This window comes from Monopterus albus, unplaced genomic scaffold (assembly GCF_001952655.1).
Source record: "Monopterus albus unplaced genomic scaffold, M_albus_1.0 scaffold170.1, whole genome shotgun sequence".
NCBI classification, from domain to species: domain Eukaryota; kingdom Metazoa; phylum Chordata; class Actinopteri; order Synbranchiformes; family Synbranchidae; genus Monopterus; species Monopterus albus.
In genome coordinates, this window is record NW_018128050.1 from 525,811 (window position 1) to 543,152 (window position 17,342).

General features: G+C 46.6%; 3 protein-coding genes across 4 annotated transcripts in view; 2 read left to right on the forward strand and 1 right to left on the reverse strand.

Annotated features, from left to right (window-relative positions):
• Positions 1-8,725, forward strand: part of rbl2 (retinoblastoma-like 2 (p130)) — a 20,891-nt gene extending 12,166 nt beyond the window's left edge. Inside the window, 10 exon segments of the mRNA XM_020615845.1 lie at positions 589-632; positions 634-859; positions 935-964; positions 967-1,136; positions 2,520-2,696; positions 2,785-2,856; positions 4,151-4,241; positions 4,632-4,870; positions 5,198-5,371; positions 6,543-8,725. Coding sequence (XP_020471501.1) covers positions 589-632; positions 634-859; positions 935-964; positions 967-1,136; positions 2,520-2,696; positions 2,785-2,856; positions 4,151-4,241; positions 4,632-4,870; positions 5,198-5,371; positions 6,543-6,710 — 1,391 coding nt within the window. The 3' untranslated portion in view covers positions 6,711-8,725.
• A 95-nt stretch (positions 8,726-8,820) lies between these two features.
• Positions 8,821-14,120, reverse strand: snx20 (sorting nexin 20). 2 transcript variants are annotated; one of them, XM_020615844.1, is made up of 5 exons: positions 12,872-14,120; positions 11,993-12,000; positions 11,689-11,742; positions 10,502-10,644; positions 8,821-9,657 (listed from the first exon to the last, which is right to left on the reverse strand). In XM_020615844.1, exons 1-5 carry the CDS (start codon positions 13,003-13,005, stop codon positions 8,986-8,988), a joined length of 1,011 nt encoding a protein of 336 aa, XP_020471500.1. In that variant the 5' UTR covers positions 13,006-14,120; the 3' UTR covers positions 8,821-8,985. The 2 variants fall into 2 exon arrangements, with proteins under 2 accessions (XP_020471500.1, XP_020471498.1); XM_020615842.1 differs by lacking the exon at positions 12,872-14,120 and having other exon boundaries at positions 11,993-12,328.
• Positions 12,599-17,342, forward strand: part of gpia (glucose-6-phosphate isomerase a) — a 13,181-nt gene continuing 8,437 nt past the window's right edge. The window contains exons 1-5 of the mRNA XM_020615841.1: positions 12,599-12,842; positions 14,470-14,560; positions 15,412-15,480; positions 16,631-16,750; positions 16,834-16,917. Coding sequence (XP_020471497.1) covers positions 12,724-12,842; positions 14,470-14,560; positions 15,412-15,480; positions 16,631-16,750; positions 16,834-16,917 — 483 coding nt within the window. The 5' untranslated portion in view covers positions 12,599-12,723. The remainder of the gene's footprint in view (positions 12,843-14,469; positions 14,561-15,411; positions 15,481-16,630; positions 16,751-16,833; positions 16,918-17,342) is intronic.

The following is a 17,342-nucleotide window of genomic DNA, read 5'->3' on the forward strand; positions in this document are numbered from 1 at the left end:
CAGCAGGAGTGGATTGCAGAAGAGGAAATGAGCCAGTTTGCCCCAGACATTTATAGTTCAGATACGTGGGGCTGTTGATCCTAATATGATAAATATTTCATCACATTACATAGACTGTTGTAATAGTTTCACTTGGGTTACAACAGCATAAACAGTGACCATTAAATATTCAGGCTAAAGAGGTCTGTAACTTTATTGGGTTGCTTAATTTGTCATTTTTTATTTGTATCCACAGAAACAGGAGCAAATAACAAGCTTCATCTTTTAGACATAAGAACATGGTTTGTGTCCTGCTGCGCTGCACTTAGTACTGGGTATTGAACTTCAGTACTTTTATGGCATTGATAGAATGACTTCAATACCATCAAAATTCAAAAAATATAGAGTATTGAAAAGTTATCACGCTATTGGTATCGATATAAAACATACTGGAATGATCCCCAGCCCTATCTGCACTCGGCCTGTGCTTCTAGCTTCGTTTTACTCTGAGGATCATGACGAGCCCTTTGTGAACAGTGTGTTTGTTCACCTGTGTACAGTTTATCAGATGAATATAAAATAATCTGACACCCCCTCCTCCACCTGCAGGTGTGTCCCCCTCCCCCACCACCCTGTTCAACCGTTACAGCTAAAAAAGGCGCCCCGGCTCCCCGCCGTCTGTTTGTCGACCCAGCGGATGGTGACCCCGGAGTAACCTCCACCAGTTCCACCAGTAGCCCCAGTGCAACACCTGCCAACGTGACCAAGAGCAGCCAAGCCAGCATAGTCGCAGCCATCCCAGCTGGGCAGACCGTGGTCACCATGGCAACCGCCACAGTGACCGCGAACAACGGGCAGACAGTCACCATACCTGTGCAGGGTGAGGGACTGAAACGCTGAACTGTGGCATATAAATGACAAATGATGCTGTGACACTGACCTCCGACCTCTGCAGGTATAGCCAATGAGAGCGGAGGAATCACCTTCACCAAAAAATCACAGGACAGGGTGCAGCCACACTGCAGCCGCTGTCCGCACAGGCTCTGACCGGCACGCTCACCGTCCAGGCAGCCGCCGCCAAACCAGTCGGCAAACCAGCCAGCAAACCAGTCAGCAGTCCACTGAGGAAAGGCTCTCTGTCGCTGTTCTTCAGGAAGGTACGGGACCTCTCTTTGTCAGGCTGCTGGCTTCACAGTGAACGGTCAGGGTGTGTGTTCTGTGTAAGGAGACATCAGCTGAAATGATACTGCAGCTTCTGTGTACACGTTTCTACATTTCAAAAGAGGATAAATATTAGCAGACACAGGGTCTGGCTCATATTTGACTGACTGATGCTCAGAGACCTGGCACACATCACAGTCTTGCAGTAGCTCACACACTACTGTGGCACCCGCTGGTCTGTTTCTCTCTAGTCCGTCATGTGTCAGATGTAAACTCATCTTTAAAAATCTTTTACATCTCTTAGTCTGTCTCTTTAAACATTCAGTAAAGCCAGTTAGCCTTGCTGGCTAACATAGCACTGATGCTAATGTTAACATACTATCAGCAACTCACACACACTCAGCATCGTGTTCTACCTCTTTTTAGAAAGGAAAGTTGGGATCTAGCTAATGTTAGCAATCTCTGATTCATGGCCCCAGTTGTGGTGTCAGCAAATAAGCAGACCGTGAATAATGACCAAAGGTGATCACACCACTGTGACTTACTGAGTTCTACCATTGTTATTATCACACGTTTTCATGAGGAAGAATTTCAGTTGTCATGTTATTCTTCTCCAAAATTCAGTCTGTTTTTATGTCAAACGTTCAAATTGTGCACTTTGCTCACCCTCAAAAGCAAAACCTGCTGATATTTTCAGTTGCTTTCAGATTTAAAATAATAAAATAGAACTTGTGATACTGTGAAATCTGTAAAGACTGTTCAGGACCGATTCAGGCAGAATGTAAGAAACATCGGATGTAGTTGACGTTGATGTGCATGTGTGGGGTTCAACACAGCACAGAAGTAATATAGCACTTGCACAAAGGTGTGGTCTAAAGGAACTAAAATGAAAAAACATCCAAATAATGTAATTTCTGTTCTTGGCTACACAAAATGTCAGACATGTCTAAATATCCTCAAAGATGAAATGAACCACGCAGAAATACTGTACTGCAGCAACGCATTAACATTGTTGTCAGTCAGTTAGTGGTTACATCAAATAACTGGTTTAACTAAGCTTATTACAGATGAAGGCAGGTTGTCTTCAGTCAGAGCTCACGCAACATCGACTGTGTCTGTTAACCTTTGTCAGACTAACAGTTACACTGGCTGACTCGTAACAGGCAGCATCAGTGGTCATCATGCAGATCAACTGAAATGCAGCAGCAGTCGGTCACATTCTGTCCTGACACACCTCAAGTCTGTGATTTGTGATATTGGACAGTACAAATCAAATCACCCTCAATAGCAACAGACTGAACTAGTTTTCTCTTCAGTTAGCAGCTGGCTGCTAACACCTTAGCAAGCTGAGGTCTGATGTCAGACTTTTCCCCTGACAGGTGTATCACCTGGCCAGCGTGCGTCTCAGAGACCTTTGTGCCAAACTGGACATCTCGTCAGAGCTGAGGAGGAAGATCTGGACGTGTTTTGAATATTCTCTGGTCCACTGTACTGAGCTGATGATGGACCGCCACCTGGACCAGCTCCTCATGTGTGCTGTCTATGTCATGGCAAAGGTGTGTGTGTCTCTGCAGGGCTGTGAGCACTGCAACATGCTGTGTTTGTCTTTTGTTTGAGGTAAATGTGTGTTCTTTGTTTTGTTAGGTGACCAAAGAGGACAAGTCATTCCAGAATATTATGAAATGTTACCGCACTCAGCCTCAGGCCAGCAGCCACGTAAGCACTGACTGTCACTCTGGTGGGAAAGGCTGCATGAATATAGCTCACTCACGAGAGCTGCAGGGCAGCTCTGACAGCTCTCTGCCGCTCTGACAGCCAGGAGGAATTCATTTTAAATTCACATTTTAGTATGTGGAGAGGAGGAGCCAGGGATCAAACCACCAACTGGGTGATTAGTAGGCAACCCACTGTACCTGCTGAGCTTCTCATTTCTTCCAGTGAGACTCTTAGGGGTTTGTTTTAGATAAAATGCTATTTTGGCCATGAGCAAACATCCTCTGGTTTCTGCTGAACTATAACAGCATTAGTGAGGGGTTACAGTGGCTGAGAGCTTTTCATCTACTGACGCTTGCGTAAAAAAAGAAGAAAGTGTATGTAGTTCTGACATGTTCACTTGGTGTTCATATAACTGTCGCTGCAGATCTGCTGTTGCACTGATGTGCATGTGATGTTACAGGACTTATTTACAGTCCAGCTGTGTAAGTCAGTAAAGGCTATTTTAGGTAGGTAGGTAGGTAGGTACTTTATTGATCCCACAGTGGGGAAATTTCTGTGTTACAGCAGCAATGGAGAACAACCAACATAACACCATAAGAACAGACACATAAGAACAGGACTTCATATAAACAGAACACAATGAGGACACAGCTGCTGTAACTTGCTGCCACTCCATGCGGCGCAACAAAGAACACTTAGTCTTAAAATAAACAGTTACATAAAGGCAACAAAGCATTAGGACCAATACACGCAAGGATTATAAAAGTAGCGTCATCAGGGCGTTACATTTTACACAGCACAAATAAGCACATCAAAAATATAGCAATAGCAGCTTTCAAAACAAACAAAAAGCCTCAGACAGACACGGTAAAACCACACATGCCCAGAGAAGGGAGGGAACATAAGGGGCTCTTATTATTTCAAACTGCCAGATGAGTTGGGCGATCTAATAGTGGAAATATCCACACACAGAAAATGCTCAGCCTCGCCAGTTGGGCCTGATGAGCCAGCCTGAGACAATGGAGGTTTCTATATGGACACAACAATTCACAGAGGCACTCAGGGGCTTCACCATGTTGAGCCTCATGGGCAATAACTAAGATGTTATGTTGGCAGCCAGTGTAGAGAGGCCAACATCTGGAGCCATGTGCGCCTGCTGCTGCATTCTGAGCCTTTTCCAGAGGAGCTGCAGCTCCTTCACTAAGACACTATTAACTGCAAAAAGCATTTGTGGTCTTTACTCCTAAAGCAAGTAGCAAAGGACACCTGTGAAAAGCAGTGTTTGTGTGTCCAGGTCTACAGGAGTGTGTTGATCTCAGGGCGGAGGAGGTGTCACTCTGGCAGCAACAGACGGAAGCCATCTACTGACACCAGCCAGGACCCAGGTCAGAAAGCACATCTGTCTGAGGTTACACTTAATCAGCTATTTTGTCCAGAGAGGTGTACAGTGCAGCCGAAGTACATCAAGGAACAACAGCCTAAACTTTTTGTTCTTTAATGCATTTTTATTTAATCGTCTAATCACAGTTTCTAGTTTAACCTCAAACCACCTGAGTCTGTGTCATGGTGTAGTAACAGAGAACCATCTCTGCTGCTCTACTGCTATTAACTGTACAGTGCTAACAGAAGGGGGGGCACTGGACTGAGGTGCATCAGGGGACACAGACACCACCTGCCAGTTCTCTGCTCCCAGATGCTTTAATGCAGTTTTGAGGGTTATACTTCCAACTAATTTGTTGTTGCCTGGTGTGTTATTAACTGAGTGCTCCTCTCAGCAGGTGGAGACATCAGTCCAGTGTCTGTTCGCTCCAGCAGCACCCTGCCAGCCCCCCAGCCTGGCAGTGCTCCCTCCACACCCACCAACACCTCCAACAAGGCCTCCTCCTCCTCCTCCTCCAGTGTGGGTGGTGATGAAGAGGAGCGAGGAGATCTGATTCACTTCTACAACAACGTTTACATCAAACAGATGAGACACTTCGCTCTGAGATACTCGCCAAGCTCAGCCTCTGCAGGGGTACGTGAGGTTCACAGTCCCACTGTAGGCCTAACTATCCTGTCAGCGCCAAGTCTGGTGAGCTGTCACAGGAACAAGGCATGTGAAGAAGTAGGCTATGTGCACGTAAGAGGGAGAGGCTAACATATGCCCCGATAATCGGTTTGAACAGCCAACATGGTCAGTGCCTTCCAGAGTATTTGACTGTGAGCTCGAGCAACGCACTAATACAGCCAGCATCATGTGGGGTTGACACCTCCTGCAGTGTGAAGACTGAAGCCATGGTTCTGTGAGGGACATGCACAAACTAAATGAATAATTAACACTTGTGTTTGTATGTGTGTGTAGGTGGAGTCCCCCCCTCTGTGTCCATACCCCACCCTGAGGACTGGGTCACCTCGGCGGATGCTTCTGTCCAGCAAGCACACCATTTACATCTCACCTCACAAATCAAGCTCCACCCCCACACCAACTACCCCCCGAGACAAGATTTTTTACTACATCTGCAGCAGCCCCCCCAACGTGAGAGTCTCTCACACACACACACTGTGCACCACTCACACCGTACATGTTGTACAACACAGTGGCTTCAGACGGTATTCAGACACTGTCATTTTGAAGGTTTAACTGTAAATAGATAAAAGGGCAGGGTGGTGCAGTGGTTAGTGCTGTGGCCTCAGCAAGAAGGTTCCAGGTTTGAACCCCGGCCGACCTGGGGCCTTTCTGTGTGTAGTCTGCACGTTCTCCCTGTGCCTGCATGGGTTCTCTCCGGGTACTCCGGCTTCCTCCCACAGTCCAAAGACATGCAGCTTAGGTTGATTGGTGACTCTACTTCACCCATGTGTGGTTGTCTGTTCACATGTCAGCCCTGTGACAGACTGGCGACCTGTCCAGGGTGGACCCCACCTCTCGCCCTTTGTCAGCTGGGATTGGCTCCTGCGACCCTATTCAGGAATAAGTGATATAGATAATGGATAAAATGGCCACTCTGTAATTCATAGTGGAAAGGTGAAGTAATATTTTTTAAATTAAAAATCCAGTCAGGTCTTTATAGTTGCGAGAAAGGCAAATGAAGCTGCTCTGAGTTTGTCACACTGCATTTAAAGGACTGCGAGTGCAGGAGGACAAAGACTCTCTGGTGCTTCCCAACTGGTCTAGAGGCTAAAGCAAGAACATTTCAGATACAACGGTCTATATTATACTACATGAGCTGAGAAGAGCCATAAAGGCGTTATTAACATCTCTGCATGATATGGTTGGTTTTCATGAACCAAATACCTGAAAGGTTCCTCACAGCTGTTACATATAGTAAACAAATGAATACGAGCACTGTGAGGACACAGAACCAGATGCAGCTGTAAATGTGGCAATAAGTGCTTTCGGACCACAGGAACATTTTCATAGTTCTTAGAACTGTAGTACAAAGTTCCCCCTTTTTTGTGTGTCCGCACTGCAGGACCCGAGAATGATAATAGTTCTTAGAATGCTGGTTTGACAGACTATTTTTTCTCCCACTTCAGGGTAGGTAGTCTCTGAGCACAAAGGAACCATGAATAATGTACATGTGGACTGACAGCAACACCACTGTCATTCCTAAAAAGCTGTTCGATCAGTAGTGCATAACTCATATCAGCCCACACCGTCACACTTCTACTGGACAACCAGCTCTGACCTCTGTTCTCTGACCTCTCAGCGGCTCCAGGAGATCAACAGTATGATCCGGACCGGAGAGACTCCCACTAGGAAGCGCAGCTTGCCTCTGGAGGAGGAAACATCACCTAAGAGGGTTTGTCCTGACAACCACTCTGCCCTGCTGCGCCGCCTGCAGGACGTCGCCAACGACCGCAGCTCCTCCCACTGAAAGTACACACACATCCTGGACCATCATGCACATGTGAAGAGATCAGACTTTTTAGAGGCTCTTTGGTGATTTTAAGGTTCATATGCAGCAGTGTCACACAGCCGGGTCAGATCCATTCAGACCAACTGAAACCACAGGTTTCTCTCAAGTCTTTGCTCTGGTCTGAACATGTCAGATCATGTCATCAGATAAACATCATTGGCCCGTGGCTGTGGTCACTGTTGGAAATTACAGCACTCTTTAAATTCAGGAAATCCCAAATTACAGGCAAAACATACCCCGGTCAGCCACAACACTGAAACCAGCTGCCTAACATTGTCTATGTCCCCCTGGTGCTGCCGAACAGCTCTGACCCGTCAAGGCCTGGACTCCACAGACGCCTCCAGCTACATCCCCTGAAACAAAATCTACAAATTCCATTCTTATAAAGTTTTCTCATGTTGAACTGTCAGTGTGTCTTTTGACTAAGGCACAGAATATCCCTTTAAAATGGCGGCAGCCCGCCATGCCCCACAGTGTCAGGCCAGGTTTGAACCAATAATCAGTGAGAAGGAGGTGATCAACAGTGAAACCTGTCTCATTTCCATGTTCTTGTGTGTAAACATCGTTATTCCATTTAGCCTCTGATACAGAAGTGGGTTTTATTGTCCAGCGCCGTGTCCTCACACGGCACTGGCGCACTTTGTGGCTCCGTTTTTATGCTCTGTTTTGTGAACTTGTATCTCTTGAAATTACTTACTGATAGTTTCTATGGACTGTGCGATACAACAACTATGATTTGATTTGATTCCCATCTTGTTCAACTAGGAGTTTCATTTCAAAAACCATGTTTATCCATCGTGGGCGAGGTTCCTCCCTGACCTCTGTCATTCATCAAATAAGGTTGATTGTGCTTTTTATCATCACACCAGCAAGTATTTTGTCACAATTGAAAAAAGTTAAATCTCATTCAGCAGTAAAACTCCGTTTATTGCCTCAATAGATGTCATTCTTCTGTTGTCATGCAGCCGTGTTGCTGTCAACCGTCACTACTGTCATGAAGACAGATGTGTAAATATTTGTAAAAAAAAAAAAAAGTCAGAAGAGACCTTATTTTATGGAGGCTGATGTAAGTTAAGTGCCTTTGTTTTTTATCCTGGAATGTTCTCTTTCTTGTAAACAAACAAACCTGATGTAATAAAATGTTGAAACTGACCCAGATGTTTCTGTGCCGCCGCTCAAATCTCAGGAGGTCATAACAAACACACACGGGAACTGTGTGACTTCCTCATCCCTCCACTCAGTAGCCGCTCTGGAGGAGCTGCTGGTGACCATTAACACACACGGAGAGACAAGGTTTTGTCGAGCTGAGTTCACGTTGTGAACTGTGGACTTTATTCAGACAATACTGACAGAGCTGTAAAACACGCAGCTGGTGATGTCTATTTACTGACAATGGTAAAAGTAAACCACAGCAGCTCTGACAAACAACAAGAGACTGACACCATTTGTTTGTCTGCTGCAGTGACACGTGTTTCCAAATGGAAATGTCAAAAGTTGTCTGTTAATAAACTTTTAATAGATGATCATCATCCAAGCTGCAGTCATGAGCTCCATGTGCAGGTGTTTTAGACTCTCCAGCAGAACCCACTCACAACTTTGCCTTTTACCCATGTGAATGGTTAAGCCTCACTACAGTGAGTCAGACAGGTCCAAGGAATTGGTTGGGCCACGTGGTCTGGTGGTTAGGAGTCCTGGTTTTCCCCCGAGTCTTTTACTGCATGTGATAATTCACACTCGGGGAGTAGAAATGAAGGGACAGTCATTACAGGATGATTAGTTAAAACATTTCAAAATACACCTGCACTTTTTTGCACTTTGTGACTTTCAGTCGAATAAAACACTATTTATCCAGTCCTATATTTCGCCATTGAAGATTTCTTAAAAAGTCTTAAAACATCGTCCCGTGACCCTAAAAACAAGTGAACGTTCAGACTGCGTGGGAGAAAACATCCCGCCTTTGAAACTGTTTGAAACTGGCAAATACAAAGAACTGGCACTGACCGACCCCCTAGCTTCCATGCTGTTTGTTTACATCTCTGTTTACCGCCGCAGGTATTTGACATCCCCAACGCGATGACGTCAAATGTGACGTTCCAGAGGAAAACAAATCCATCTGCTGGGGAGTCGAGCCGGGTCGGCCGGCGGTGGGAATGCCGTCAGAAGCCAGTTAAAGGCCGGTTTAGCCAGGTATAAAACCAGATGTGTACACAGTACTTTTGGTGGGAAAGCGGTATCAGATAAACTCCTGAACCACTAGCTCCTTGAGAGAACGGGAGGACGACTCCCCCCTCTCAGCGTCTCTCAGTACAGTCAGCTCCTCCTGTAGCTGAGCCACAGGCCGACCCAGCTGGTACCCCAGGTCCACCAGCAGGTCTAGCAGCGAGGCTCTGTACTGTTTCAGCCCGTAGCGCCTGGCCGGAGGCAGCGCCCTCTGGGCTGCAGCAGACGCCTGCTCTGGTTCCTCCAGGTCCCGGTAACAGACTGCGAGGGCGCACAGGGTGGGTACGATCAGGGTGGGGCTCTGCCATGGTAGCAGCTTCTCCTCAATCTCTAAAACGACCTGCAGCTGCTGCAGAGCCAGTTCAAACTGCCCCGCTCGCAGTAAGCTGTGCGCTCGCCGTTGCTCCTGCTCGGTGAGAAACTTGGGGAGCAGAGGAGAGTGTCTGACACAGCGGACGGAGTACAGTTTGGCCAGGTAGTCCTGCAGAGCTACCCGCCGCTCGGAGATGATTTCAGGGCTGAAATTCCCGGTGAGGTGCTTGCGGGGCAGGACCACGTCCTCCAGCTCCTCCCTGAACTCCACCAGAAGTTTGTGGTGGAAGCGGTAGAAGTCACTGTAACGGCGCTCGACAGAGACACGGCGGGAGTCGAAACTGCCAGAACGCATCACCACGACGTCATACACCTGGAAACAAACAGGAGGAAACGGCGTTAGAACGAGGTGACGCATCTTTTTATACTCAGGAACCACACCGTGTACATGTGTGAGGTGTTCAATCACATCAACCCGTCGAAAACTATCACCAGCTTTCACTGGTGGATCTTCTGGTCTCAGACCCTGTGCACAGTGTGTAGCGGCAGAAGTACTCTAGACCTTTTACTGCAGTAACGGTAGAAACACCACAAATACCCTGATACAAGTAACAGTCATGCACTCTTTATTGTACTTAAATAAAAGTACAGGAGCAAATAAACTTGAAGTACCATCAGTACCAGTACTCGTCCAGCAGAACGGTCCATGTCCCAGTAATGTCTCTGATACTGGATCATAGTGACTAATTACTGTGTCCACCACTTTAATGCTGCAGCTGGTAAAGGTGGAGCTGATGGTAACTACCTTATATACTTATATTGTGAAGTACTTTACATCCTGCTGGGTAGCTGGTGGATTTTTGACAAGTACGTTTATTCAAGTACTCTATCTGTACTTTACCTGAGTATTTCTACATCCTGCTACTTCATCCTGTGACTTCACTCTGTGTCAGTGACAAACCATGTACTTTTGCACTACATGTACCTGATAACTTCAGGTCCAGAATCAGATGAATCAAACCAAACCCAGTAGAACCATCAGACTCTATTGATCCTGGTGGGAAATCCACCAGCTACCCAGCAGGATGTAAATGCAGGACCTTTACTTGTAACAGAGTATTTCTTCACTGTGGTATTGATACTTTTACTGAAGTAAAGGGCCTGAGTACTCCATTCGCCAGTGTGTGATGTGTGAAATGTGTGTGTTTGTGTCTCACCACATATTTGGACAGACCCTCTTCAATGATACGGCTCGATGGGATTTCAAACAGCAGCCTGATGGGACACTCTCTCTGCTTCACTGCCCTCAGGTTCTGCTGCAGTTCTTTAGTGGTTAAACTGGAACAATTGGGGAGTTCATCTAGACACACGCAGAAAACAATATCAAGAGTCTGCTCAAGGCACTTTTTAATAATAAAAATGTTAAGGAGTTTTCAGTGTTTGTCCTGAGAACATCTTGGTGGGTGGTTAGAAGAAGAAGATTTATTTCATTCATTGTAAAATGTACAACGAAATTTTGTTTTAGAGCCGAGGGCGTGCATACGCATCACCATCACGGGCAACTTCAGGGTTCAGTGTCTTGCCCAAGTACAGTTCGACATGTAGGCACCAAGATTCAACCCTTCAACTTTCCAGTTGGGACACAACTGCTCTACCCACCACACCACTGTCGCCCCTGCAGTCAGCTGATGAAGTTCAGAGTCTGGGGGCCTAAAGACCTCGTCCTATCTGGTCTGAGTGATGATTTTATCATGTGTGTTTTTCTTGCAGTGATTTCAAAAATTGTTGCAACACATCAGAGCTGCTGAAGATGCAGTAGGATCTTTGAACAACATCTTTATCTTTAAAATGAGGCTAAAACATTGTCATCTAAACTAACATTGGCATCTGGCATTGTGTTTTGTATAAAGCAGAATCATCAGCCAGGCAAAGTGGGCCACTGCCTTGGGGCCCCAGACAGACTATGTGAAAACGGGCCCCTGCGTGGGGGCGCCTCATATACAGACGGCCTCCAGACTGTTGTTTTAACTGAGCTCCGCGACGAGCTATTCAGTCACTTTACACCCACACACCTCCTGGCTCAGTGCCCACAGACGTCAGTTATCTTGTCCTTGCTTCAAGGTCCCCCAAAGCCCCAGACTCACAGTGCATCAGTTTTTTTTGGCAGATTTGCACAAATCTGATCATAATTCTTGTATAATTTGAGAATCTTCAGCTCACATGGTGCTATTTCTGACTGTTTCATCAAATGTTCACAAACTAACTGGCGTACAGAAAAACAGAGGCGTTATCTCAGAATGAGCGCCGGCTCCTGGTTGGTGTCTGATCTGGGCAACAGGGCCCCGGTATAAAACCTTATGTCACAGCCTGAGGAGATCAGAGCTGAGTGTGGACTTTAATTTACCTGGAGCCAAAGCCATCCCCAGTCCTGCCATCTGATCACGCCCAGGCAGCCGATCTGCATGAGGAAACATGGTTTTACAGGGACTATAGACGTTGATACACACAGTGCCACTCGTACTGTATATGGGGTGTCTAGATAAAGCTAAATGGCAGCCCCCTGCCACCGCTTAAAACATTCAGGACACATTCACACCAAACATGCTAACATCTGTCATAGTGCAGCTTTACATGGCGGTTTCCTCTGACTCTGACTTTGGTTAATGATTTGTTCCTTCACACAGGTACAGTAATAAAAACTCTCTTACCGTCAGTCCTGTAGTTCAGTGCAGAGTTAAAAAGGTCCAGAAAATTAGAAAAAGCCTTGGTGTGTCCTGGACAGACATATAAACGTGTGTTTGTGCTAACAGCAGGGCAGAGAAGAGGAAGTAGCTCAGTGGGTTCACACCAGTGAAGTAGAGTTAAAGAGAAATGGGCGTAGACGGAAGTGAAACCAGAGTCCAGCATGGGAGTAAGCTGTTGGAATGCTGAATCAAATGTGGACTGTGGATCACTGGGCAGAGCAGCTGTCTCCCAACCGGAGGGTCAGAGGTTCGAATCTCGATGCCTGCAGGACAGTGAACCCCCCCCCAACTTGCGATGGTGCGCAGATGGCTGCCTCGGTTCTGTACATACTTGGTCAAATAAAGATGATTATTATTATAACAAACACGAATAGTTCTTCTGGTCTGATGAGAAAGTGAGTCTAGCTGCTGCTCACTAAAACAGGCTGTCAGACCAGATGACGGTGGGCTACGTCTGACTTCTTCACTGTTTTCTGACACTTCATTTCCCTCGTACACCCTCCCATCCGTCCCAGTGACTCCACTGGGCGGAGTGTGGGCCGTGGGGCGGAGCGAGGCCGCGGCTGGTATTGGTGCCGGCTGCTCTACCCCCCTCCGTCCGTGTAGCGGCTCCATCTCTTCATCCGCTCCTCTGCAGCACCGCACTCACACTAGCAGGAGTAAAACCGGGCGCTGCTGCCAGTATCACCACCGCCATGGCTCTGACCAACGACCCCAACTACCAGAGACTGGAGCAGTGGTACAAGGCTAAAGCCGGGAGCCTCAACATGAGGGAGATGTTTGACGGAGATACGGACAGATTCAGCAAGTTCAGGTTAGGAAACAAATGGGTCCGATTAATACCTGGAATAAATGATGGGGCGATGAGGGAGCCTGAGGCTGACGCTGTTGCGCTTTGGCCAGCGACGTAACACCGTGTGTGGCCGCCCGTAGGACTCAGCCACGGGTGTAAACCACAAATGTAATGTACGCAACATGACGCAAATCAAACCGTTGAATGTATTTTCGGCGTTTGGCTCCTTCCTCCCAGCGTCTGGCCTCCGCTACCTGTCTGAAGGTCATCGCTTCATATCAGCACTGTCCCACATAAATCTCCTGAGTGGGAACGTTCCCAGTTGTGACGTTCAGACCCGCTGTCACCTGTGGGGTGAAACCTTTCACCTGCACGTTGTTGATCTGTTTAAACATGCGTCAGGCCTCGTGCCACAGTAACCTAGCTAATATTAGCTGGCGTGCTAATTTCCAAGCATCCATTGTCGGACAGTCACGTCTTCTCTTTGCTCGGGTGACATTTCCGTGTAACGACGTATCTTCCTAAACTTATGAAATGATCAACAAAGCGATGTGAACATCTTTATTTGGGTCCTCTTATATTTTACGTGATAAAGCACGATTCATAACATGACTGCGCTAGTTAAAGCTTACAAATTAGGTGACATTAAATCCCGACTTTGGTACCCTGTGACAAACAGCAGTCAACGAAGGCGCCTGGAGCTAACGCGAAGCGGGATAAAGTCTGCTGAAGCTTCCCTAAAATGTTAACGTTTGTTGAGACGTGTTCATATTATTGCAGAAGAACAGCGTGAGCAGTCTCCTCTTCACATGCACATTAGTGTGGGTTGTTGCTGTGATGCTAACCCCGGCCTCCTGGCACATCTGTGAAGGTCAGGGACGTGTCCGATAATGGATGCTGCCTGTTACACCCAAGCTGTTAGGTCTTCTATCAAAACTACAGCATGGGCTTAATCTGAAACGGGTCCATTCGCTGGTTGAACACTTTGATCATGACCACAGTCCTCCGAGTTTACACGGTAAAGTACCGTGAGCACAGTGGACCAACGAAGCTGCAATGTTGGAGGCAGGGTAGGTGGCTACGTGCGATGCGGCACAGCCTCACGTCAGCGCTGCACGGATGCGGATTTTCTCTGGGTGCTTCTAGGATAAAAGTACGATGTTAGATACGACTAATGATGCTGTAACATCGAGCAAAAGCGTGGTCTGTACACGGCCTTATTTGGCCAAATAATTCCGTCTCACGCAGCGTGTCATTTCACTTGATTTCTTGTAAACATTTAAACTGGGCAACAGATGTGACCATCAGTGTGACCAGCTTTATCTTGCAACAACAAATAATTTTTGGTAATAAACTGTTTCAGTAGTATTTTCAGCCAAAGCTTATTGAATAGGTCAGGAGATTGTGCAGCCCTGCTGCCAAAAATAAGATGAAATAAAAAACTGAGATGTGTTCCTTTGTCTTGTTTTATCCCAAAAACTTTCAGCTGAGTGAGAAGTAAAACAAACTGACATGTTTGAGAAGCTGCAAGTTCAGCTATTTTGCATGCAAAATGACTTTAAGGTTACGTCACTTGACTGATCATTTTAAATGACTATTTATTTCAGCTTTTCAATTTAGGTCTTTATGTGCTACATGTCTCTAACAGCACGACTCTGGAGACTGACGATGGGGAAATCCTGCTGGACTACTCCAAGAATCTCATCAACCAGGATGTCATGGCCATGCTGCTGGCGCTGGTAAAACACCCCACCCCACCCCAGACTGCGACTCCTAGCAGCATTTTACTTTGAAACTAAACACACACAGAATCTCCGTGGCCATACGGCAGCTGCATATGCCTCGTCTAATCAACCATAAGGCCCTCGGGTCAGTGTGAGCTTTTCTTAAATCCACGCCCTCCATGTGAACCAGTAATCATCATCCTGACAGATGTTAAGCTGCAGGGCGGTGAAGGTGGAGTCACAAGTGAGATTTGAGTTAACATTAAGACTTGGAGCGAAACCAGCTGATCAGCTCTTTTAGATCCCAGATAATAATTAGTATGAGACTTCATTACTACTGGACTACATTATATTCAGAGGTGTTCCTAATATTCTGACCCTCTCATCTATGTACCTGGGGAGCACAAAAATAGACACCTCTGAATATGTTGTCCATTGCAACACCACCTTTAACTAGGGCCTCAGTAATAAACTTGGGGCACTTTCACCAAAACCTGAAAAATTTTGCTTCATAAACACGTTTAAGGCCAAAGTGTTGCATCGAACTGCATACGATTGTACAAGTGTATCTAATAAAGTGGCCTGTGGGCGTACAACACTGTTGCTTAAAGATCCAAAGCAACAGGAAGATGACAACACCTTATTTTGAAAGAGAACCGTGTTTGGCTTTGTGCTGCAGCATTGTGTTAACATCTGTGGAAGCGCAGCTGAATGTTGCCTCACACCTCCACTTCTCCTCGGCCTGCAGAGGAAGGATCTGTGGTGAAACAGAGTTTTGTCACGCTCACACACTCTTGCTGTAATAATCCACCAGTCATGATGCTAAATGTGACCGAGTGTAACGTTTGCTCTTCTTGTGTCCTCAGGCCAAGTCGAGGGGCGTGGAGGAGGCCAGAGAGAAGATGTTCTCTGGACACAAGATCAACTTCACTGAGGTACGAAGATGTTTGCAAAGCATGCTCACATTTATCAGGTGATCTCCTAGAACTGCCTTAATGGGTCGATAGGTGTCAGGACGTTTGCGGCTGTGCACTCGGCCTGCAACCATTAGTGTGTTCATACTTGCAGAGCGAGGCTTTGCAAAGTGTCCACTGCTCTCGGCGCTGCAGAAGAAAAGGAACTCTGGACGATGATGAGCCGTTTGTGGTATTTACTGTGTAATGGAACCAAGACGATGGTCTGTTCATCGTCTAGACGTAGACCCAAGATGGAGAGTTCATTAAACTTGTGAAGCTGACGACGAGATGCGCTTGAAGTGTTTTTGTATTTCTGCAGATGATTTACTGCACTGAATCGAACGTCTGTTCAGTCTGCCAGCGCACACAGTTTGGAAGGTACCATCTTAGATGAAAGTGCAGTGAGGAAAGATAAAGTGAATTGATATCTTCCAGCATCTGACTGGCTGAACACACCTGAGCCAGGTAATCAGCACCAGGTCAGGCAGGGATAGTTGGAAAACAAGCAGGACAGCGGCCCTCGAGGACTGGAATTGCCCACCCCTGGTGTAGAGGTCACCGACTACGGAGTCGATCCTAATGGATGTTTACATGCCAGCTGGTTTCTGAGTGAGATGCAGTTTCTTCTACAGTTACGTTGATGTTAAAGCACTGATTTGCAGCAGCTACAGATCCCTGACAGTGACTGTGCATGTTCAGTATCAGCTGAGCTAATAAAAATGTCCACCGTTACAAGTAAATGTATTCCAGCTGACAGTGGCCCCGGTCATTCACCAGTTCATCTTCTGATCATTCAGTCTATGCCTGATGTATTCAGGCGGCTCGATTGATCCGCCCAACAGTCCAAACCTTTACTACATTCAGTTCAAAGTCAGACACGATAATGAAAAGCAGCAAATCATCATGGGTAAGAAGCTTAGGTCAGTGAGTTTATGCCATTTTTGCTTGAAAAGCAGTGTCGGTGCCTTTCGGTTCCTGCTCTGCTGATGTTCTGATACTTGTCTTTAACTGGAAACGTGGCTGTAAAAGAGCACGTGCACTCAGCCAACCCTGTACAGTCAAAGGTTGGTTAGAATGACAGAAACAGTTAAAAGGTTCCAGTTAACGTTGTGTATGTGTGTGTTTACAGGGCCGTGCTGTGCTCCACACTGCGCTGCGTAATCGCTCCAACACGCCGATCTACGTCGATGGTAAAGACGTGATGCCAGAGGTCAACAGGGTTCTGGACAAGATGAAGGCCTTCTGTCAGGCATGTTGTGTGTCGTTTTTTGTAGCATTTCTCACCACGGTATCAGGCAAAGCTCATGAGCGTTTGTGTTGTGCTGTTCACAGAAAGTTCGCAGCGGGGAGTGGAAAGGCTTCAGTGGAAAAAGCATCACCGACGTGGTGAACATCGGCATCGGCGGCTCAGACCTGGTGAGCGACGCCTCAAACACCTCCAGTTTACTGTCCCAGTCTGATGTCGTGTCCTGCACAAGGCTGGAGACGTACCAGACTTCTGATGATGTTGGGCTTCAGGCAGCTGGAAGGGCTGTTAAAAAATCTAACTAGTCCAATGATTATTTTCAGTATCTGATTAGTTTGCTGCCAGGTAATCAAATGATTTGTTTATCTGAAGGTGAAAAAGTTCCGTTCTAGTTACCCAGAATGCCCTGTGTCGTCTGACCAGCAGTCACCCAAAAACATTGAGAGGAATCTGGAACTTGGAGAAGCTGGAGCCACAGTATTTGGAGGTTTTGCTCTTAAAAAGAATTCGACAGTAAAGCTTTCAGTTTACCGGTGAATCTGTGTTCAACCCAGCTGCGGCCACGAGCTTTGGGTAGTGCCCAGAAGAATGAGAC